The sequence below is a fragment of the Macaca mulatta genome, chromosome 6 (genome assembly GCF_049350105.2).
Source record: "Macaca mulatta isolate MMU2019108-1 chromosome 6, T2T-MMU8v2.0, whole genome shotgun sequence".
Lineage (NCBI taxonomy): Eukaryota > Metazoa > Chordata > Mammalia > Primates > Cercopithecidae > Macaca > Macaca mulatta.
The window spans coordinates 86,087,237-86,110,291 of NC_133411.1; the positions used below are offsets into that span (position 1 = coordinate 86,087,237).

The window sequence follows — 23,055 nt, forward strand, 5'->3', positions numbered from 1 at the left end:
AGTGAACCAGACTGTTTATTCATGCTACATTTTGTATATCCTATAACCTTTTCTTGGAATGACCTCCCCATCCTTACACCGTCTCTTATCTTTGTTCAGTTAGCAAACTCCTATTTCTTCTTCTACAAACCAACTCAAGTATTTTTCCTCTGAAGTTTTCCCTTCTTTATGTTCTAATTGTATCTTGCCTATCTTCTGTAATAGTACTTACCACACTGTATTAAAATGTTCTTAACATTCTACTCAGTAATTCCATTGCTGGGTATAGACCCAAAGGAAAATAAATCATTCTACCAAAAAGACATGTGCACTCATGTTCATCGCAGCACTATTCACAATAGCAAAGACATGGAATCAACCTAGGTGCCCATCAACGGTGGGTTGGATAAAGAAAATATGATACATATACTCCATGGAATACTATGCAGCCATAAATAAGAATGAAATCATGTCCTTTGCAGCAACATGAATGCAGCTGAAGACCATCATCCTAAGCAAATGAACGCAGAAACAGAAAACTAAATATCACATGTTCTCACTTATAATTGGGAGCTAAATCTTGGGTACACATGGACATAAAGATGGACACAGTAGACACTGGGGACTATAAAAGTGGGGAGGAGTGAGGGATAAGATCTAAAAAACACATTGGGTACTATGTTCACTATTTGGGTGATGGGATTAATAGAAGCCCCAAACTCAGCATCACACAATATTCCCATGTAACAAACCTGCACATAGTCCCCCTGAATCTAAAATAAAAATGGAGGCAGGGTGCAGTGGCTCAAGCCTGTAATCTCAGCACTTTGGAAGGCTGAGGTGGGCAGATCACTTGAGGCCGGAAGTTCGAGATCAGCCTTGCCAACATGGTGAAATCCCATCTCTACTAAAAATACAAAAAAATTAGCCGGGCGTTATGACACGCACCTGTAATCCCAGCTACTTCCAAGGCTGAGATAGGGAAATCACTTGAACCCAGGAGGCAGAGGTTGCAATGAGCCAAGACTGCGCCCCTGCACTCCAGCCTAGGTGACAGAGCAAGACTCTGTCTCATAAAATAAAATAATAAATTTGAAAAACTGGAATTTAAAAAAGAATGTTTAGTTGTCTCTCCATATTAGATTTTGAATTTCTTAGAAGAAGGTTCTGTGGCTTTGTATTTGTACTGCTAGTATTTGAACTCAATGAAATTTTATTAAGTAAAGAAATACATGAATGAATGAAAATGAATAAGCAACAATTGAGTGAGTGAATCCTCCTCAGCAGGGCTCTCCTGTCTTGTGACCACCATGTGTGTTCTCTCCTGAGCACTCGTGAATTCATTCTAGCTGGTAATGAAAACTTTTCTGGTTGGGCACATAGAATTTACAATCAATAGTTAACTCTAAATTGAACTTATAATTGAATTTTATAATGCTTCTACATTCATGGGCATTCAAAATGCTGACTTCCCAGATGCATGTCATAACCTTAATTTTTAATTTCATCCTATTTCTAAGTGACATGGAAGAGAGAAGATGTAGGATGAGTTGAAAATTTTGTGGAATAGCTTTAATTAGGTATGTAAAGGAGCCTGAAAAAAACAATTTAAAATAAGATTCTGTTCAGGACCAAGATAGAGTATTAATTCCTAATTAAGTTCAGCAGTTTAATACCCAAGCAAATGAGTGAGAGCAGAGTTGTGGCGAAATGGAGAGAATACTTCTTCCTGACCCTTCACTCATGGCATGTATAGAAAATGATATAATTTATAGCACACTAGGATGAATGAATCTGGCTGCTTGCTGTTCCAGGCTAGTGGCTCAAGGGGTCTGGCTGCCCCAGGCAGTGCTGAGAACTAAGGAGACCAGGATCTCAGGACAGCCATAACCCCTTTACAGTAGACTGCTGGGGAAACTCTGAAGCTTAATAAGGGAAGTTGAGTGCACCTGCAAGGACTTATGGTCCTGGTCCCCACCCAACCTAACAAACCAGGAAGGGTTTACAGTAAGAAAGAAAGATATGTGCTATTTAAGTGTCAGAGCTAGGATTGTTTAGGCCAGTGATTTTTTTTTTTTTCTTTTTTGAGACAGAGTTTCACTCTTGTCACCCAGGCTGGAGTGCAGTGGCATGATCTCGGCTCACTGCAACCTCCGCCTCCTGGGTTCAAGCGATTCTCCTGCCTCAGCCTCCCAAGTAGCTGGAATTACAGGTGCCCACCATCACACCCAGCTAATTTTTGTATTTTTAGTAGAGATGGGGTTTTACAATGTTAGCCAGGCTGGTCTCAAACTCCTGACCTCAGGTGATCTGCCTGTCTCGGCCTCCCAACGTGCTGGGATTACAGGTGTGAGCCACTGTGCCTGACCAGGCCAGTGATTCTGAATACATATTGTAGTCACCTGGCAGCTTTTAAAATCTAAAAACATAGCAATGTGCAGACCAGACCCTTGTACAATTAAATCAGAATCTCTGTGGAGAAGGGGATGGGGCAGTATTAGTATTTTTAAAAGACTTTCCACAGGTTATTTTATGTTTCAGAGTTAAGAACCTCTGATATATGCAGAGACTGATGATAAAAACAGTTTACTAAGGGACATAAATCTTACTGTAGATTTTTTTTCAATTGCCTTAGTTTAACACTTAACGTTTAGTGGTTTTAACAGAGGGTTTTTTGTTTTTATTGTTGTAGACAGATGTAAGCCAGTCAGTAGTTGGGATTCATCTCGCATATTCGTAGGAGGAAATATGTTTATAAAGTGATGGCAAACGTGGCTTCTGCATTGGTCAGGAATGATAACAGCAGAGGAATTTAAACTCAGCCTTGAGGAGTAGGTAGAATTTACAGTTGCAGAAGTGGAGTATGGTCGGGGCTCTGCATTCTAAATGGAGGAACGGTGTAAGTACAGGTGAGGAAGAGGTAGAAGAGAATTTCAGAGAAGAGCACTGCAGAGTCTAAGATGGGGGCCCAATAGCAAATGAAGGGGCGGCCAAAGCCAGCCGTCTCTGAAGGAATGTGAGACCAGTTCACAGACACAGCCTTTCCACACTCCTGTATCCTGTAGCAGCTGAAAATGACCATGCCCAGGCCCCTTTCATCATCTGTCATCAGGAAGGCCTGACTACAGATAACGTTTATTGAGTGAGCACTAACTACATGCCAGGAATGTTCCCTAAGCATTTTGCGTGAATTAACTAATTTAATCTTCACAACAAGCTCACGAGATAGGTTCTATTATTATCCCTGTTTTATAGACGAGGAAAGTGAAGCACAGTAGGCTGATATTTTTTTGTGACCTCTCTCTATTCAATGACCTGTTTTCTCTTTATCATGACTCAGAGTTCCCAAGATCTGTTTGCCGAACAGTGAATTATTGTCAAAACAGGAATTTACCTGTAGGGATAGGGTGCAGGTAGATACTTGGAAAGAATATCAGATAGGGATCAGAGAGCTAAGGATTTTGAACATCTTTTCTTTTTTTTTTTTTTCTGTGGGTATGAAGAATTTGCTGAGAATTTAAAGCAGGGGGTGGCATACTGAGCTGTTTAGTAAAGCCAGTCTGGGAGGATGGGGCACAATGGGTTGAGAGTGAGGGGAAATGAGGTACCTGTGATACCAGCTGACCAGTTAGGAAGTTAATGGCAGTGACTAGGAGGGAAGTGGTGAAAATCTGGGTAAGTTGGTGATCGTGGTAATGGAGAGAGCACAGATACAAGAGTTATTATGAAGATCCCAGTGACTAGAGTGGGCTTGAGTGACTGCTGCGTCCCGAGGAGATCAGGAAGGCAATCCTGATGAGAGAAGGTGGTATGTTTAACTTTAGCTTTTTTGAGTTTGTGGAATAGTGAGTCATTCCAGTCTGGGATGTGTCATTGTATTGGGTATCCTGACTTTGGTTTTTAAACTTTATTTGATATACATCCCTCTTTTTGACATGGATGGCAATATTGATGTCTATATTTTAATTTCACATTAATCCTTTACCTGGTAAAAATATATTTACTTATTCTATTAATTAATTGATATTATTTTATTATAATAATATATAATTAATATTATTATTTGCTGCAGGTTATCAGACCAGGATGAAGAGGGAAAGATCAAGCAGGAGTGTATCATATCTGACCCCTCATTTTCCATGGTGACAGTCCAAAGGGAAGATAGTGGGATAACCTGGGAAACCAACTCAAGTAGATCTACTCCTTGGGCTTCAGAAGAAAGTCAGACTTCTGGTGTGTGTAGTCGGGAAGGGTCAACTGTGAATTCTCCTCCTGGAAATGTTTCCTTTATTGTGGATGAAGTGAAAAAGGTTCGGAAAAGGACTCATAAGTCAAAGCATGGTTCACCATCATTACGCCGGAAAGGCAACAAAAAAAGAAATTCATTTGAATCCCAAGATGTTCCAACAAACAAAAAAGGCAGTCCTTTAACTTCAGCAAGCCAGATACTAACCACGGAGAAAGAGAAGTCATATACTGGTGTTTATGATAAAGCAAGAAAAAAGAAGACCCCTTCAAATACACCTCCGATCACTGGGGCAATATACAAAGAACACAAGCCATTAGTGTTAAGACCAGTCTACATAGGAACAGTACAATATAAAATTAAGATGTTTAATTCAGTTAAAGAAGAATTAATTCCTCTACAATTTTATGGAACATTACCAAAGGGTTATGTAATTAAAGAAATACATTATAGGAAAGGGAAAGATGCATCCATTAGTCTAGAGCCAGATTTGGACAATAGTGATTCTAATACAGTGTCCAAAACAAGCCAATTAGTAGCCCAAAGCATAGAGGATAAAGTGAAAGAGGTTGCTCCACCCTGGAGAGGCTCAATCTCCAAAGGATCAGAATCCCTAACCTCAATGTTCAGTCACGAAGATCAAAAGAAAATTTGTGCTGATTCTCCCCTAAATGCCACATCTGCATTGGAGCACACAGTTCCCTCTTATTCAAGTAGTGACAGAGCAGAACAAGGAATACAGCTCAGGCATTCACAGTCAGTGCCACAACAGCCAGAAGATGAAGCAAAACCACATGAAGTGGAGCCTCCGTCTGTGACACCCGGCACACCTGCAACTGTGTTCCTGAGAACAGCAAAGGAAGAATGTGAGCTTGCTTCACCAGGAACTGCAGCTTCAGAGAATGACTCTTCAGTCTCACCATCATTTACTAATGAGGTAAAGAAGGAAGACGTGTGTTCTGCTCACCATTCCATTTCTCTGGAGGCAGCGTTACCAGATCTGGCAGCATCTACCCAGGATGGTTTGGACCCAGATCAAGAACAGCCAGACCTGACTTCACTAGAAAGGGCAGAACCAGTCTCTGCAAAACTGACCCCTACCCATCCCAGTGTCAAAGGAGAGAAGGAAGAAAACGTGCTTGAGCCATCCATTTCTCTTTCTGAACCTCTAATGTTAGAAGAACCAGAGAAAGAAGAAATAGACACTTCCCTACCTGTAGCTGCTACCCCTAAACCTGAAGATTCTAATTTAGTAGAAGAAGAGATCATAGAACTTGATTACCCAGAAAGCCCATTAGTTTCCGAGAAGCCCTTCCCACCACATATGTCCCCTGAAGTGGAGCACGAAGAAGAGGCGCTTATTCTACCATTATTGGCAACATCAACTCCTGAAAATGCTGCTTTGTCTGAGGAAGAAAGAGAGGAAATTGCATCTGTTTCTACTGATTCTGCTTTCGTATCAGAGTATTCAGTACCACAGGATTTGAACCATGAACTAGAGAAGCGAGAAAGTGAGCCAGTTTCTCCATCCAATGTAGAAGCTATAGCCGAACATGCAGTTTTGTCAGAAGAAGAGAATGAGGAATTTGAGGCTTATTCCCCAGCTGCAGCCTCTGCGTCTGAGCGCTCGCTCTCACCATCCACAACTGAGATGACTTTGGAGAGTCAGTCTCCGCTGTTTTCAACAGTTACACCAGAACACATGGTCCTATCAGGAGATGAGGCCTCAGAAAGTGGGCGTTATACACCAGACTCCACATCTGCTTCTGAATATTCAGTTCCATCACAGGCAACAAAAGAGTCACTGAAGAAAGTAATTGACCATAAGTCCCCGTTAATATCGAAAGGTGTTTCTGAGCACATGATTCCATCAGAAGAGAAGGAAGACACTGGATCGTTTACTCCAGCTGTGACCTCTGCTGCTGAGCCCTCTCTCTCACCATCCACAACTGAGAAGACTTCTGAATGCCAGTCACCACTACCTTCTACTGCCACATCAGAACACGTGGTCCCATCAGAAGGAGAGGACCTAGGAAGTGAATGTTTCACACCAGATTCAAAGTTGATCTCCAAATATGCAGCCCCACTCAATGCAACACAGGAACCTCAAAAGAAAATAATTGATGAGGCATCCCAATTCAAACTGAAAGGTATTTCTGAGCACACGGTTCTGTCAGTAGAAGGGAAGGAGGACATTGGACCAGCTTCCCCAGATTCGGTCATTGCATCTGAATACACAGTTCTGTCAGTAGAAGGGAAGGAGGACATTGGACCATCTTCCCCAGATTCGGTCATTGCATCTGAACACTCTTTCCCACCACACACAACCGAGATGACTTCTGAATGCCAGGCCCCACCACTTTCAGCCACCCCATCTGAATATGTGGTTCTATCAGATGAAGAGACAGTCGAGTTGGAGCGGTACACACCCTCTTCCACGTCTGCTTCTGAATTTTCAGTACCACCATATGCAACACCGGAGGCACAGGAGGAAGAAATTGTCCACAGATCTCTAAATCTAAAAGGTGCATCCTCACCCACGAATTTATCAGAGGAAGATCAAGAAGACATTGGACCTTTTTCTCCAGATTCTGCATTTGCGTCAGAATTCTCATTTCCACCGTATGCAACCCAGGAAGCAGAGAAAAGAGAATTTGAGTGCGATTCTCCAATATGTTTAACATCGCCATCTGAGCACACTATTTTGTCAGATGAAGACACTGAAGAAGCGGAACTGTTCTCTCCAGACTCAGCGTCACAAGTTTCAATCCCTCCATTCAGAATCTCAGAAACAGAGAAAAATGAACTTGAGCCTGATTCACTATTAACTGCAGTGTCTGCTTCAGGGTATTCCTGCTTTTCAGAAGTAGATGAGGAAGACATTGGATCTACAGCTGCTACACCTGTATCTGAGCAGTTCAGTTCATCACAGAAGCAAAAATCTGAAACTTTCCCTTTGATATCTCCACTTGAAGACTTGAGTCTGCCGCCTTCAACAGATAAATCAGAGAAAGCAGAAATTAAGCCAGATATTCCAACAACCTCAACATCTGTATCTGAATATCTAATTTTGGCACAGAAGCAGAAAACTCAAGCATATTTAGAGCCTGAGTCTGAAGACTTGATTCCTCCACATTTAACCAGTGAAGTGAAGAAGGGAGAAAGGGAGGCAAGTTCATCAGTAACTGCAATACCTGCTTCTTTACTTGCACAATCATCTATAGTAAAGGAAGAAACCAAACCTGCATCTCCACATTCGGTTTTACCTGATTCAGTCCCTGCAATCAAGAAAGAACAGGAACCCACAGCAGCACTCACTCTAAAAGCTGCAGATGAACAGATGGCTTTGTCAAAAGTCGGAAAGGAAGAAATTGTGCCTGATTCTCAAGAAGCTACAGCACATGTATCACAGGATCAAAAAATGGAGCCTCAGCCTCCAAATATTCCAGGGTTTGAGATGAAATATTCAGTTTTGCCTGATGTGGTAGGTGAGCCAAAGAAGGGTGTCAAGCCCAAATTAGTTCTAAATGTGACTTCTGAACTAGAACAGAGAAAGTTGTCTGAGAAAGAGCCTGAAGTAATAAAACCGTGTTCACCTCTAAAGGAAACATCTTTATCTGGACCTGAGGTTTTATCAGCAGCAAAAATGGAGATGAAACATGATTCTAAAATAACAACTACACCTACAGTGCTTCATTCAGCTTCCTCAGGAGTGGAAAAGCAAGTTGAACATGGTCCACATGCACTAGCATTTTCAGCTTTGTCAGAAGAAATTAAAAAAGAAATGGAACCCAGTTCCTCAACAACCACAGCATCTGTAACTAAGCTTGATTCAAACTTAACCAAAGTAGTAAAAGAAGAAATCTCAACAGATTCATCTCTTGTCACTCCTGTAGGTCATCCAGTCTTAACAAAAGTAGGAAAGGGTGAATTAGGAAGTGGTTTGCCACCACTGGTAACATCTACAGATGAGCATTCAGTTCTTGCAGAAGAAGACAAGGTGGCAATTAAAGGTGCTTCTCCCAATGAAACTTCATCCAAACATTTAGCTTGGTCAGAAGCAGAGAAGGAAATTAAATTTGATTCACCTCCAAGTGTCTCCTCTATAGCAGAGCATTCTGTTTTGTCAGAAGTTGAAGCCAAAGAAGTTAAAGCTGGGTTGCCAGTAATCAAAACATCATCTTCTCAATATTCAGACGAATCTGAGGAAGCAAGGGTAGAAGATAAACAAGGTCTTTCATGTTCTACAGTTCGCGACTCTGAGCATTTGGTTTCATCAGAGAAAAAGAGCTTGGTGTCTACCTCAGAGGTGTTAGGGCCTGAACATGAGCTTTCACTCAGCCTATGGGGTGAGATAAAGAAGGAAGAAACTGAACTTCCTTCATCACAAAATGTGTCACCTGCATCCAAACATATAATTCCAAAAGGCAAAGATGAGGAAATAGCAAGTTCATCTCCTGAGTTGGAAAATTCAGCATCAGGTTTAGCTCCAACATTACTGCTCCTCAGTGATGATAAGAACAAACAGGCAGTGGAGGTATCTTCTACAGACCAGGGAGACTTCCCATCAGAAAAACAAGACATTGCTTTGGCAGAGCTGTCTTTGGAACCTGAGAAGAAAAACAAGCCACACCAACTGTTGGAATTACCAAATGCTGGGTCAGAATTTGCTAGTGGTTTAGGTAGACAAAGTGGATCCATCGGTACAAAACAAGCAAAGTCTCCCGTAACTGAAACAGGGGATTCTGTTTTAGAAAAAGGCCCAGCTGAGCTTAGGAGCAGAGAAGGAAAAGAAGAAAATAGAGAACTTTATGCATCTGCTACAATGCCTACAACTTCAGAGCTTTCATCATTGCTTAGGGAGGAATCTCAGAATGAAGAAATTAAACCTTTCTCTCCCAAGATCGTCAGCCTAGAGTTGAAAGAACCACCTGCTTCTGTAGCTGAAGGAGACAACCCAGAAGAATTTCAGCCATTTACTTTTTCTTTAAAAGGATTATCAGAGGAGGTTAGCCATCCAGCCGACTTTAAAAAGGGAGGAAATCAAGAAATAGGCCCATTACCACCAACTGGAAATTTGAAGGCACAAGTCATGGGAGATATTGTAGCTAAGCTAAGTGAAGAAACAGGCCACCCAGATTCATCTCAGCTACTCCAGAGTGTAACAGAACCATCAAAGATTGCTCTTTCTGACCTTGTGGAACAAAAGACAGAAAAAGCACTTCATTCAGATCAAACTATTAAATTGCCTGATGTAAGCACCTCTTTTGCAGATAAACAAGATCTGGATATCAAGCAGTTTTCATTTATGAAAGAGAATTTGCCTTTGGAACAATCAAAATCATTTATGACAACCAAGCCTGCAGATGTCAAAGAAACAAAAATGGAAGAATTCTTTATTTCTCCAAAGGATGAAAACTGGATGTTGGGAAAGCCAGAAAATGTGGCTAGTCAACACGAAGAGAGAATAGCAGGATCTGTGCAGCTGGATTCCTCTGGCAGCAATGAGCTGAGGCCAGAGCAGCTCAAGGCTGCTGTGTCCAGTATGGACCATATATATGAAGTGAGAAAGCAGGTCTTGCCTCATTCTGCTGAAGAATCTCATTTGTCATCACAAGAAGCAGTATCTGCTCTTGATACTTCCAGTGGTAATGTAGAGACCTTATCATGTAAAAGTTACTCTTCTGAAGAACTAAAGCTGGCTGAAGAACCAAAGTCTTTTGTCCTCGCTGGAAATGTAGAGAGAAATATAGCAGAGGAGAAGGAGAGTCATTCTTTGATGGAGAGTGAAAGTTTGCTATTGGAGAAAGCAAACACAGAGTTTTCCTGGCCTTCCAAAGAAGATAGCCAGGAAAAAATTAAACTACCTCCTGAAAGATTCCTCCAGAAACCAGTGTCTGGCCTATCAGTGGAACAGGTGAAGTCAGAAACAATCCCCTCTTCTGTCAAAACAACCCATTTCCTGGCAGAAGGTGTGGAACCGGCACTGGGCAATGAAAAAGAAGCACACAGGAGCACACCTCCTTTTTCTGGAGAGAAGCCACTGGAAGAATCAAAAATGGTTCAGTTGAAGGTTATTGATGATGCTGATGAGGAAAAGAAACCAGCACCTGAAGTGAAAATACCCACACAAAGAAAACCCATCTCCTCACTCCACTCAAAAGAACCTCAATCCCCAGAGTCACCTGAGGTGACAGAAAAGCCACCTACACAGCCAAAAGTGGCTAAGCCAGACCTTCCTCAGGAAAAGGGAAAGAAAGGAATTTCATCTTTCAAATCATGGATGTCCAGCTTGTTTTTTGGATCAAGCACTCCAGATAGGAAAGTTGCTGAACAAGAAGACTTAGAAACACTGCCAAGCCCATCTGTAGAAAAAGCAGTGACTGTGATAGAACCTGAAGGTACAATTCCCACCAATTTTAATGTAGCTGAGAAACAAGCTGATCATTCATTATCAGAGGTAAAACTCAAAACTGCTGACGAATCCCGAGGTACTTTAGTAAAATCTGGTGAAGGTCAAAACGTTAAAGAAAAATCCATAATTTTGTCAAATGTAGAAGATTTACAACAGCCAAAATCCATTTCTGAGGTGTCTAGGGAAGATTATGGAAAAAAAGAAATCTCAGACAATTCAGAGGAAGTGAACATAAACTCAGTAGTTACTTCTGCTGATGGTGAGAAACATCTTGAAATTCAACCTTATTCACTAATCGGTGAGAAACTGATTATGGAAGAAGCCAAAACTATTGTTCCTCTTCATGTTACTGATAGTAAAAGAGTCCAGAAGCCAGCAATTGCTCCTCCATCTAAATGGAATATTTCTATTTTTAAGGAAGAGCCAAGAAGTGATCAAAAAGAAAAATCACTCCTTTCATTTGATGTAGTAGATAAGGTGCCACAACAGCCAAAATCGGCTTCCTCCAACTTTGCAAGTAAAAATATCACAAAGGAATCAGAGAAATCAGAGTCAATTATTTTGCCAGTAGAAGAATCAAAAGGCAGTTTAGTTGATCTCAGTGAAGACAGACTAAAGAAAGAAATGCAAAATCCTACTTCCTTGAAAATTTCTGAAGAAGAAACAAAACTCAGGTCTGTTAGTCCAACTGAGACGAAAGATAATTTGGAAAACAGATCATATACCTTGGCAGAAAAGAAGGTGCTGGCAGAAAAACAAGACTCCGTGGCCCCATTAGAGCTTAGAGATAGTAATGAAATAGGGAAGACACAAATTACACATGGATCTAGATCTACTGAACTGGAAGAATCAAAAGCCAATGCTATGCCACAGCACTTCTATCAAAATGAAGACTACAGTGAAAGACCCAAAATCATTGTTGGTTCTGAAAAGGAGAAAGGTGAAGAAAAAGAAAATCAGGTATATGTGCTTTCGGAAGAAAAGAAGAAGCAGGAACATCAGCCTTATTCTGTGAATGTAGCCGAGTCTATGATTAAAGAATCAAATATCTCTTTAGGTCATTCTTTGGGTGAAACTCAATCATTTTCATTAGTTAAAGCTACATCAGTTACTGAAAAATCAGATGCCGTGCTCTCAGACGCTCACCCAGAAATCAGAGAAGCAAAGGCAGTAGCAACCCAACCACATCCTTTAGAAGAAAGTAAAGTTTTGGTGGAGAAAACCAAGACTTTCCTGCCGGCGGCTCTTCCTTGTCGTGATGAAATAGAGAACCACTCTTTATCTCAGGAAGGAAATCTAGTATTAGAAAAGTCAAGCAGAGATATGCCAGATCACAGGGAAGAAAAAGAACAGTTCAGAGAGTCAGAGCTATTGAAAGGTGGTTCAGTAGCTATCACAAAAGAAAGTATGAAACAAGGATTTCCAACTAAAGAATCCGAAAGAACTTTAGCTTATCCTTTTGATGAAACTAAGAGCTCAGAAACACCACCATATTTGCTGTCATCTGTAAAACCACAAACTCTAGTTTCAGGAGCTTCTCCAGAAATTAATGCAATGAAGAAACAAGAAATGCCACAATCAGAATTGACTCCAGAAAGGCATACAGTTCATACTATTCAGACATCTAAAGATGACACATTCGATGTGCCTAAACAATCTGTTCTTGTTTCAAAGCACCACTTGGAGGCTGTGGAAGATACCCATGTAAAGGAACCACTGTCTTCAGCAAAAAGCAACTATGCTCAATTTATATATAGTGCATCAGCAAGCAATGCTGATAAAATGGTTTCTAATAAAGAAATGTCCAAAGAGCCTGAAGACACATATGCAAAAGATGAAGACTTTACAGTGACTAGTAAGCCAGCTGGACTTTCAGAAGATCAGAAGACTGCCTTTAGTATCATTTCTGAAGGCTGTGAGATATTGAATATTCATGCCCCTGCCTTTATTTCTTCAATCGATCAGGAAGAAAGTGAACAAATGCAAGATAAGTTAGAATATTTGGAAGAGAAAGCCTCATTTAAAACAGTACCACTCCGTGATGATAGTGAAACAGTTGCTTGTCACAAAACATTAAAGAGCAGGTTAGAAGATTCTGATGAAAAAGTTACATCATTGAAAGAAAGTAAACAAAAGGAAACTCGTCATACAGAAGAAAAGACATCCACAGATTCAGAAACTGATTTATCTTTTATTCAGTCCACAATTCCCAGTGAAGAGGATTATTTTGAAAAATATACTTTGATTGATTATAACATCTCCCCAGACCCAGAAAAACAGAAAGCTCCACAGAAATTAAATGTTGAAGACAAACTCTCAGAGGAAGTTACAGAAGAAGCGACCTCTTTCCCAGGAAGTTCAGTGGAAAGTGCACTAGAACATGAATATGACTTGGTGAAATTAGATGAAAGTTTTTATGGACCGGAAAAGGACCACGATATATTATCTCATCCGGAGACCCAAAAGTCTTTGGGTATCCAAAAATCAGCTGACAGAAATGTTTCAAAGGACGTAAAGAGAGATGTGGACTCAAAGTCACTTGGGATGCCTTTATTTGAAGCAGAGGAAGGAGTTTTGTCACGAACCCAGATATTTCCTACCACTATTAAAGCCATTAATCCAGAACTTCTGGAGGAGCCACCTGCACTTGCATTTTTATATAAGGATCTGTATGAAGAAGCAGTTGGAGAGAAAAATAAGGAAGAGGAGACAGCTTCTGAAGGTGACAGTGTGAATTCTGAGGCATCATTTCCCAGCAGAAATTCTGACACTGATGATGGAACAGGAATATATTTTGAGAAGTACATACTCAAAGATGACATTCTCCATGACACATCTCTAACTCAAAAGGACCAGGGCCAAGGTCTGGAAGAAAAACGAGTTGGTAGGGATGATTCATACCAACCGATAGCTGCAGAAGGGGAAATTTGGGGAAAGTTTGGAACTATTTGCAGGGAGAAGAGTCTGGAAGAACAGAAAGGTGTTTATGGGGAAGGAGAATCAGTAGGCCATGTGGAGACTCTTGGTAATATAGCAATGCAGAAGAAAGCTCCCATCAGAGAGGACATCAGAGTGGCTACCCAAAAAATAAGTTATGCAGTTCCATTTGAAGACACCCATCATGTTCTGGAGCATGCAGATGAAGCAGGCAGTCAGGGTAATGAAGTCGAAAATGCAAGTCCAGATGTCAATCTGAATGTCCCAGTACAAGTGTCCTTCCCGGAGGAAGAATTTGCATCTGGTGCAACTCATGTTCAAGAAACACCACTAGAAGAACCTAAAATCCTGGTCCCACCTGAGCCAAGTGAAGAGAGGCTCCGTAATAGCCCTGTTCAGGATGAGTATGAATTTGCAGAATCCTTGCATTATGAAGTGCTTCCTCAAGACATTTTATCAGAAGAACTGTCTTCAGAATCCAGACCTGAAGATGTCTTATCTCAAGGAAAGGAATCCTTTGAGCACATCAGTGAAAATGAATTTGTGAGTGAGACAGAGCAAAGTACATCTGCTGAACAGAAAGAGTTGGGCAGCGAGTGGAAAGAAGAAAACCAATTATCATCTGAGTTAGTAACTGAAAAGGCACAAAAAGAGCTGAAAAAGTCCCAGATTGACACATACTGTTACACCTGCAAATGTCCAATTTCTGCCACTGACAAGGTGTTTGGCACCCACAAAGACCATGAGGTTTCAACGCTTGACACAGCTATAAGTGCTGTAAAGGTGAATAGATGTTAAAACACATATAATTAATAATATATGTATACACATTTAATTTGCTTTTACATTTTCTCAGTTTTAAAGTTGATTAATATTTGATCATTGATCTTTAAGCAGAATGGTCTGAAAGCAAACTAAGAATATTTCTCCAAGAATTTAATTAAGGTAGGCTTGACAGACATTCATTAAGTACAGCCCACCCTCCTTATCCTTGAGTTCTGCGTGCTTAGAATCAACCAACCGCAGATCAAACATATCCAGGAAAAAAAAAAAAAAGCACAAAACAGTAAGAGGGGGCCGGGTGTGGTGGCTCACACCTATCATCTCAGCACTTTGAGAGACCAAGGTAGGAGGATTGCTTGAGCCCAGAAGTTTGAGACCAGCCTGGGCAACATAGGGAGACCTTGTCTCTACTAAAAATACAAAAATTAGCTGGGCGTGGTGGCGCACACCTGTAGTTTAAGTTACCTGAGCGGCTGAGGTGGGAGGATCAGTTGAGCCTGGGAGGTCAAGGCTACAGTGAGCTGAGATCGCACCACTGCACTCCACTCTGGGTGACAGAGTGAGACTCTGTCTCAAAAATAAAATAAAAATAAATAAAAATAATAGAGCAATAAATATAATACGAATAAAAAACAGTACAGTATAACTATTTATGTAGCATTTATACTGTATCACGCATTATAAGTAATCTACAGATGATTTAAAGTATAGGAGACGATGTACGCCGGTTATATGAAAATACTATGCCATTTTCTATCAGAGACTTGAGCATCTGTGTATTTTGGTATCTGCTGACATCCTGAAACCAGTCCTCTGCAGATACTGAAGACAGCTGTGTACACTGTGTGCCACACATTTTTCCAGGCCTAGGGGCTAGCACGATAGACAACACAGGGTCACTGCCCTTGAGGAGCTTGGTACTTTGTGGCAATAGCCCTTAACATTACCAAAAATGCCAAATAATTTGAAATTTTAGAAATTACCTTTGAGCAAAAAACTGCAAAAAACACAGTTTCCTTCCTATTATCTACAATATCATCCTTTAAAAAGACACGTTTACATTACATTGAGACATTTCATTGCAAGTTATATATAAATAATACATTAAGACAGTTTAAATTTTTACTTTCTTTGTATTTCCTTTTAATTTATAAAATTCATGTTAGAAGCAGAAATTTTTTTGCATTCTTTCTGGCTATGTCTGTAGGACCCCAATGTTCTAGATAAGTTAGTCCCAACACATGTCCTCCTTTAAGTGAGTATAAATACTCCACTTCCCCAAGATGCTGTTGGAATGTAGTCTTTGAGACTCTCCTCTACCTTTCGATAGCCCTCTTACTTGTCTCACCATTCTTACCTCTTTAATCCATTCTCCATAGGGCAGCTGGAATTATCTAAAATTACTAAATAACAATAACAATTGAGCACTTACTCTGTGCCATGCACTATTTTTTGTTTTTGTTTTTGGTTTTGAGAGACAGGGTCTCGCTCTGTCACCCAGGCTGGAGTGCAGCGGCGTAATCACAGTTCACTGCAGCCTCAACCTCCCAGGCTCAAGTAATCCCTCCACCTCAGCCTCCAAATAGTTGGGAGTATAGTTATGCACTGCCACCCTGGGCTAATTAAGAAAATTTTTTTGTAAAGACAGGGTCTCCCTATGCTGCCCAGGCTGATCTAGAACTCCTGGGCTCAAGCAATCCTTCTGCATTGGCCTCCCAAAGTGCTGGGATTACAGGTGTGAGTCACCATGCCCAGTCTTAAGTTCTTTATATACAGGATATCTTTTAATCTTTCTGACAGCCCTATCACTGTCATCAACTTGCAGATAATAAAATCGTCTCAGAGAGGTTTAATGATTTGCCCAAGGTCATGGAAGGTGGAACTGGGGCTGGTACCCAGATCTTTCTGATGCCAGAGCTCATGTTCTTGACTGTATACGCATACTGCTTGGCTCAGTACCTTGCTAATGGTAGTGATTTTCAGTATGATCATTCAATTAGGTCCTTGTTAAAGAATTATCAGACTCATTTTGATTCAATAGGATAACATATTAGAATCTTGGCATTTTTTTACACCCAAATTAATCCTCAACTTGCCTGATATTGGTTCTAGTTCTCCAGGGTAGAAATTTGTTGAAATTTTACTTGTTAAAGTTTGGGATTAGGGAGTAGGGCAACTTCTTTTGTGAAATCTCAGACATCAGATGCATAAGCCCCAGTGGAAGTGGGCCCCGTTCTGTGGTGACACTTTGTTTTAACCCACAACTACTGAGCATTGCCAGCAGAAAGAAGACTGAATTTTTTTGGCCTTCTTAATATGTTTTATTTAGCTCTATGAGTTTTAGATATTAAAAAGTAATCATCTAAGTATGATCAATTTAAAACAAATTTTGTAAGTAGAGAGATACAACATCTCCTGCCTTAAAATCATTTTTAAAGTTTTTTTTTTTTAATTCTTGATCTTCTGTAAACAGTATGAGAAGGAGAAGGTGGGAACCCAGTTGACTAAAGCCAAGGAGCTGCCTTCATTTCATTAAGTCAGCCATGAAGATTAGTAAGAGTTGGTTGGTTGGCAATTCCTCCTCCTCCTTCCTCCTCCTCCTCCCTCCTCTTCCCCCTCCCCTCCTCCTCTTGTTCTTCCTCTTCCTCCTCCTCCCCTTCTTCCTCCTCCTCTTCCTTTTCCTCCTCCTCCTCCTGCTCCTCCTCTTCTTCCTTTTTTCTTTTCTTCTTTGCCAGGGTCTTACTCTATTGCCCAGGCTGGAGTGCAACAGTGTGATCATCATAGCTCACTGAAGCCTCCTGGGCTCAAGCAATCCTCTCGCCTCAGCCTCCTGAGTAGCTGGTACTACAAACACATGCCACCACATCCAGCTACTTTTAAAATTTTTAGTGGAGACAAGGTCTCACTATGTTGCCCAGTCGGTCTCGAAGTCCTGGCTACCAGCAATCTTCCCACCTAGGCCTCCCAAAGTGCTGAGATTCCAGGCAGTAGCCACTGCAGCTGGCCAGTTGGCAACTTTTTAAAAATAAAAATCAATTAAAAAAATTGTAGCTTGAAAATTTTCTAGCATCTTAAGGGCAGGCATTTGTGCCTGTTCCAGGAGCTGATGGCTGCAGTTACAGATCACCCAAGTCCTTGTGTCCCCTCCGGAGTCCATCCCCATCATGTGCTTATCTTTTGTCTGTTATTTATTTTCTTCATTCACTCACTCTCTTCCTGCATTCTCACTGTTAATTTATCTCCTCTTCTGTGTCAGGAACTGTGCTAATCATTGAGAATGAAAAAAAAAAAAAAAAAAAAAAAGAAAAAAGGAAGATGGACTTGTAGATTCCCAAAATCAATATAACGTTGTGAAAGCATAATGTTCTGAGAAACTAACCTTTTGGGAAGGAAATGGTGGGGTAGGAAGGGGAATGTGAGCAAAGGTGTCTAAAAGGTGAAGCTTGGGTGAGCTTTAAATGAGATAGAGTTCTTCTAGCAGTCAAGAGCAGGGACAACATTCTAGAGCCAGGGAATACCATATGAAGGTGCACAGATGAGAAAGAGTGCAAGGACAAAATTCAGCTTGTGTGACTGGAGCCTGGGGGCTGTGGAGAAGAGGTAAGGGCCATAGAGGGAAGTAGAGACCAGATCCTGAAGAGCCCTCCATCAATGTTGTATCTCCATCAGTCTGTGGTAGTGAATCAGACAGCTGAAGCTCTGCTATTTTTTCTGCTTTGTTATTTTTTAAATTTAGCAAGATTGACTGTTGCTAGGTTTATAACTATCGCTAAAGTGAGTACCATGCTCTCCTATCACCCCATACATTTTCCAGTTGGCTATTACCCCTTGAGTATTTTAACCCTTTGAGGGTCATTAGCGCTTTTAGGTCCCTGTAGTAGACAGTTTCTATCAGTTGGTATGCTAGATTTCAGGCCTTGTGGCACTCTGATCACCTTCTCAGGCCATTGGTGTACATGTGAAGAAACTACTCGGGTATATTGGACCAGTTTAGCAAAACGACTCTTCTCTCAGAACATACAAAAACCAAGGCCTTACTAGAGAGAACGCATTCAAACCCATAGTTCATTAAAACAAGTATGTTTTGAGCTCATCAATTTACCAAGAAAGTCCTTTGTTCACTTAAGAAGATATACTGTCTTTGTGTAGTTGTTTTGAGGTTTTCACTCAAAACCTCCTCATTGTTTATCATACAGAATTATCTATAGTCAGATGAGGCAGTAAAGAAAATTTAAGGATTGACTTGTTAGTGGATATAGTATAGTAAGTCTCTACCAAACATAGTAAATTTATAAGGAATTTGGAGCTCACTGGTTGAAGTTCTTTTCCTAAATGTCATATACTAAGGATATCTTAATTCTTTTCTTCAGGTTCAATTAGCAGAATTTCTAGAAAATTTACAAGAAAAATCCTTGAGGATTGAAGCCTTTGTTAGTGAGATAGAATCCTTTTTTAATACCATTGAGGTAAGTTAACACACCCATTTTACCTTAACCCGGCTTGTTCACAGTATCAGAAGTAAATGATTCTGAGGTGAAGGGATCTGACTTGGGGATTTTGTGCATATGTGTTGTTTGCCATTGTTGGTTCAGTTCCATTCAAAGCGAGGATACTTAAAATCTCTCTGTGCATAATCAGTGAGACTCCTTTCTGCCTATGGATAAAAGATTTGCCCTTAACAACAGACATGCGTTTATTAGACACTTAAATAGGGCAAATGCTTTACATGCTTTACCTGACCAAATCCTCACAATTATATGAGATAGGTGTTATTATTATTGTTTCAATTTTATAGATAAGAAACCAAGTCTTAGAGTACATTCCTCGTTTTCATGCCTCTCATTGGGTTAACTCTGTAGAAATGCTCTGAGTCACTGTCCAGTGTCCCATGCCCAGGGCCAATGAGTGCCTCTCATAGCACGACTATCTCTGATGAGTTCATGATCCCTTAGCTGCTGGCTCCTGTCCCTTCTTCAGGGAAGAGAGGGACTAGGAATGCTCCATCCTTATACAGAGATGGCCCAGGCACCCTCACCAGTCAATCAGGACTGGCAGAGGGCCTGAGGCCACTGCAGAGGCTCCTGCACAGTTCCATTACTCCTGGGGCCACTCCACGTCCTGGTTTGCTTGTGAGAGGTCTGCTTAATTCATGTTATAGATCAACTAGTACGTGCTAGTTGTTTCTTGTGTCCCCGTCTCCAGGTGTCCTTTTTAGAGAGTAAATTTTGGGTTCATCTTACTAGCCACACTAGTGAGGATAGCCAGGCATCTGGGTGTGTCTGGACAGGCAACAAAGTTTCTCCCACTATGGGATAATCTGCCATCTCACTGGAGAACATTTGGGGAGGTGGTCCCCGTTCCATATCTGGGCTGCTTTCTGCCTTGCACTGTGATTTTAGTGGAGTGATGCTTCTCTACCACCTGAAGGCCAGGGATCCTCACTTACCGTGATGCCATTTTCAAGTTTCATCATGTGTGAGTACAGGTGGGCAAGACTTCCATACAAATATATATATAGTTTGTATTATGGTAACTAAAACTTTCTTGATGATACTGTTATAGTAAATTCTATTGCTTTATTGCAAAGCTAATTGTGTGAAAGGGATTGGTAGGTTAAAAATTTGAACTGTGCATGTAATGTCTGATTCTCTGATCAGGATGCCAGAGGTCAATTCTTTAAAAGGCTGGTGTTTCCAAAAAAAAAAAAAAAAAGCATGCATTTCTTGTTTCATTCAGAAATGGGCTTTTTTGCATGTTTGTTTTCAGGAAAACTGTAGTAAAAATGAGAAAAGGCTAGAAGAACAGAATGAGGAAATGATGAAGAAGGTTTTAGCACAGTATGATGAGAAAGCCCAGAGCTTTGAGGAAGTGAAGAAGAAGAAGATGGAGTTCCTGCATGAGCAGATGGTCCACTTTCTGCAGAGCATGGACACTGCCAAGGACACCCTGGAGACCATCGTGAGAGAAGCAGAGGAGCTTGACGAGGCTGTCTTCCTGACTGTAAGTGCCAAGTAAAATGGGCTCAAACACCTTGCGCCCACTCTGGCACATCTACTTTTAAAGCTTCATTTTTCACTATTCCTTAAGATTATTTATATCTCTGTGTGGGATTTATATAATTCTGGCATTTAAGCATTATTTGGGCATGCCTGATGCCTATAGAAAAGGCCCAGCAAACCCTGAAAGCCTCAATGCCCAGATCCAGCTGAAAGATACATGGAGACAGCCTGCAGCATCATCATTCCATTGCGTCCCACTGGATTGATTGGTCACTGTCTAAGAGGGAGGGAAAGCAGCCTTGTCCCTGCCATGCTTTCCCTCTGAGGGCCAGCTGGCTCCTGCGGCTGTCCCCTTCACTCCCCAGGCTGAAGTGACCACTCATATGGACTGTTCCCCCTCTGACCTGGCCAAGGGGCTGGGAGTAACATTTGGGTGTGCAAAAGGATGACATAATGGGATACCCCTCTCAGGTAATAAATATGTTGGTGTTTTTACAAGGGGTTTCTTGGGGACAGGATTTCTTAATTCAAGCAGGTAACTTGTAGACATGGAAATTCCCTTGGGTGCTCCTCAAATTGCACCAGCAGAGACACCTCTGTGCTCCCTGCAGTTCCCTAGAATATTCAGTGAGACGCTGGTTCTCCATGAAGCCAGGATTAAGCAGAAATAGTGGAGATGTTTCCCCTGAAGGCAGTTCCAAGCCTAATTGTCACACAGCGGGAAGCACGGCTCTTAGGATGACTGGAAATCTCCCTTTCAAAATTCCCCATCCTCCCACCCTTTTGAAAAGTTTGGAGATACAGCAAAGCAAAATAGGACAATGTTAGCCTTTTGATTTGCCTCTGGGGACAGCTCTTGACAAGGCAAATTTGGGTGAAGTGGACATGGCCATTCTCAAAGAGAACTTAACTCATTACATTGTTTTGTGTGTAATTAAGGCAAAGCTTCTTATTCATAAATTGGGCACTGCTTGTGAAGCATAACGTTAATTAAGTGCTTTTTTTCCCTGAGAACCTTATCTTTGTTCAATAAGAATAAGAATAATTTACTTCTCTCTAGAAGAGCAAACTGTAAATAAAAAAAAACAGATGGCATTTTTCCTACTTATATAAGTAATATTATTCATTTTTTAAAATTCGAAAATATAGAAAAGCACACAGAAAATATCACTCAGATAAATACTGATTACATTTTTGATATCTATCCCTCATTGAATACATTTAAGTCATTTTTCCTGCTTTAGAGAATTCTGTTCTGGAAGCTAAGCCACTGGTTGATGAATAGAGAGAAGCAGAGCATAAGCAACTCATTGCCAGTCCCGCTGATCGCAGAGACAGAGCCAACTACAAATGAACCACCCTCCATCCCTGTCCTGACACTGCCCATCCCACCCGCTCCCCCTCCCCCGCACCCTGCCTTCTGAGCACTTATGTCCTTGCTGCCCAGGCTGGGAGAAAAACAACCTCAGGGAAGCTGAGGGGTTATGATTTTCAAAAGTGGGTAATCTTAATGCTCCTGGTTGTTTTTTCTTTCTGTTGTTAATTAGCTTCTCTCTCTCTCTCTCTCTCTCTCTCTTTCTCTCTTTCTCTCTTCTCCTCCTCCTCCTCCTTCCTCTCTCTTTCTCCCTAAGTCGTTTGAGGAAATCAATGAAAGGTATATAAAACATGGTACAATGCAGTGGCAAATAGCATGACTGGATGCTTGCTTTTTAATATTTTGGTGCTTTATGGAAAATGAGCTGCCAATTAAAAAATATTTAGTGGGCTACAGTGTTTTCACTTTTAGACACAGTGCTTTTAAAAGCTAAATGACAGCTTTGAAAGAAAACTGCATGTGCTTTAGTTAAATAACAATTATCATAATGTAGATTTTTAACTGCTTCCTCAAGATATATTCTGCATTTTCAGCCTAATCTAGGCCATCTTTCCTGTCACTGCATAGAGAACATTTTGCAGATACTTAGATGCATTGGTTAAATATGAGTATTTGAAAGAATCATTCATATCTGCCTTGAGTAATTTTATGATTTATGTAATTTTAATGGACTGTTCTATCATTTTCTCTTCAAAAGACAGTCATGCATTTCTCTTCTCTTTCCGCTCAGCTAACGTAAATGAATCTCCCTCTTTTGATTGTGTTTTGTTTTGTTGTTGTATTTAACACTTCATCTAAGAGAATTCTTCATTCTTTCCAAAAGCAAAACACTCAACAAGAAAACATGTTGTCTATAAAAACATGTAACATCAGATTTATGTTTATCTTTCGGAGCATCTCATACTGAAATTCTCCGACAGATCTGACACATTCTTCCTCCTGCCCCATAGCAAGACCTGAGGTCTTTCCTTCTGGTTTGAGCCTAATGTTTTCTCCTTTCAGTGTAATTTTAAATGTAAATTTCTAAATTGTAAATATCATCTTCAGTTTACTTCCATCCCAATTCAAATTGTGATACAGCATAGAATAAAATCAGAAATTTGTATCTATAATGTATTATAATATAAAAAAAGGATTTAGATTAGAAATATGATTTTTTTAGGTAATTGAAATCACACAGATGAATCCTATTTACCTAAAACAAATTCTGTTCAACAGAATATTACCAGTTAGTTTTAAAAAATAATTTGTATACTAGGATTGACATTAATCAATAAGTGTTCTATAACAGTGGCTCTGTTATGAATAGAATTCCACAGGG

At 40.6% G+C, this 23,055-nt stretch overlaps 1 protein-coding gene across 2 annotated transcripts in view; it reads left to right on the forward strand.

Moving 5' to 3' along the window:
* The window catches only part of CMYA5 (cardiomyopathy associated 5), a 104,224-nt gene that overhangs the window by 35,877 nt on the left and 45,292 nt on the right, over positions 1 to 23,055 (forward strand). Inside the window, exons 2-5 of one of the 2 annotated variants that reach the window (XM_015140329.3) lie at positions 4,052 to 14,360; positions 18,731 to 18,826; positions 20,127 to 20,360; positions 21,991 to 22,013. In XM_015140329.3, coding sequence (XP_014995815.3) covers positions 4,052 to 14,360; positions 18,731 to 18,826; positions 20,127 to 20,360; positions 21,991 to 22,013 — 10,662 coding nt within the window. The remainder of the gene's footprint in view (positions 1 to 4,051; positions 14,361 to 18,730; positions 18,827 to 20,126; positions 20,361 to 21,990; positions 22,014 to 23,055) is intronic. The other variant, XR_003730381.2, reaches the window with a different exon arrangement.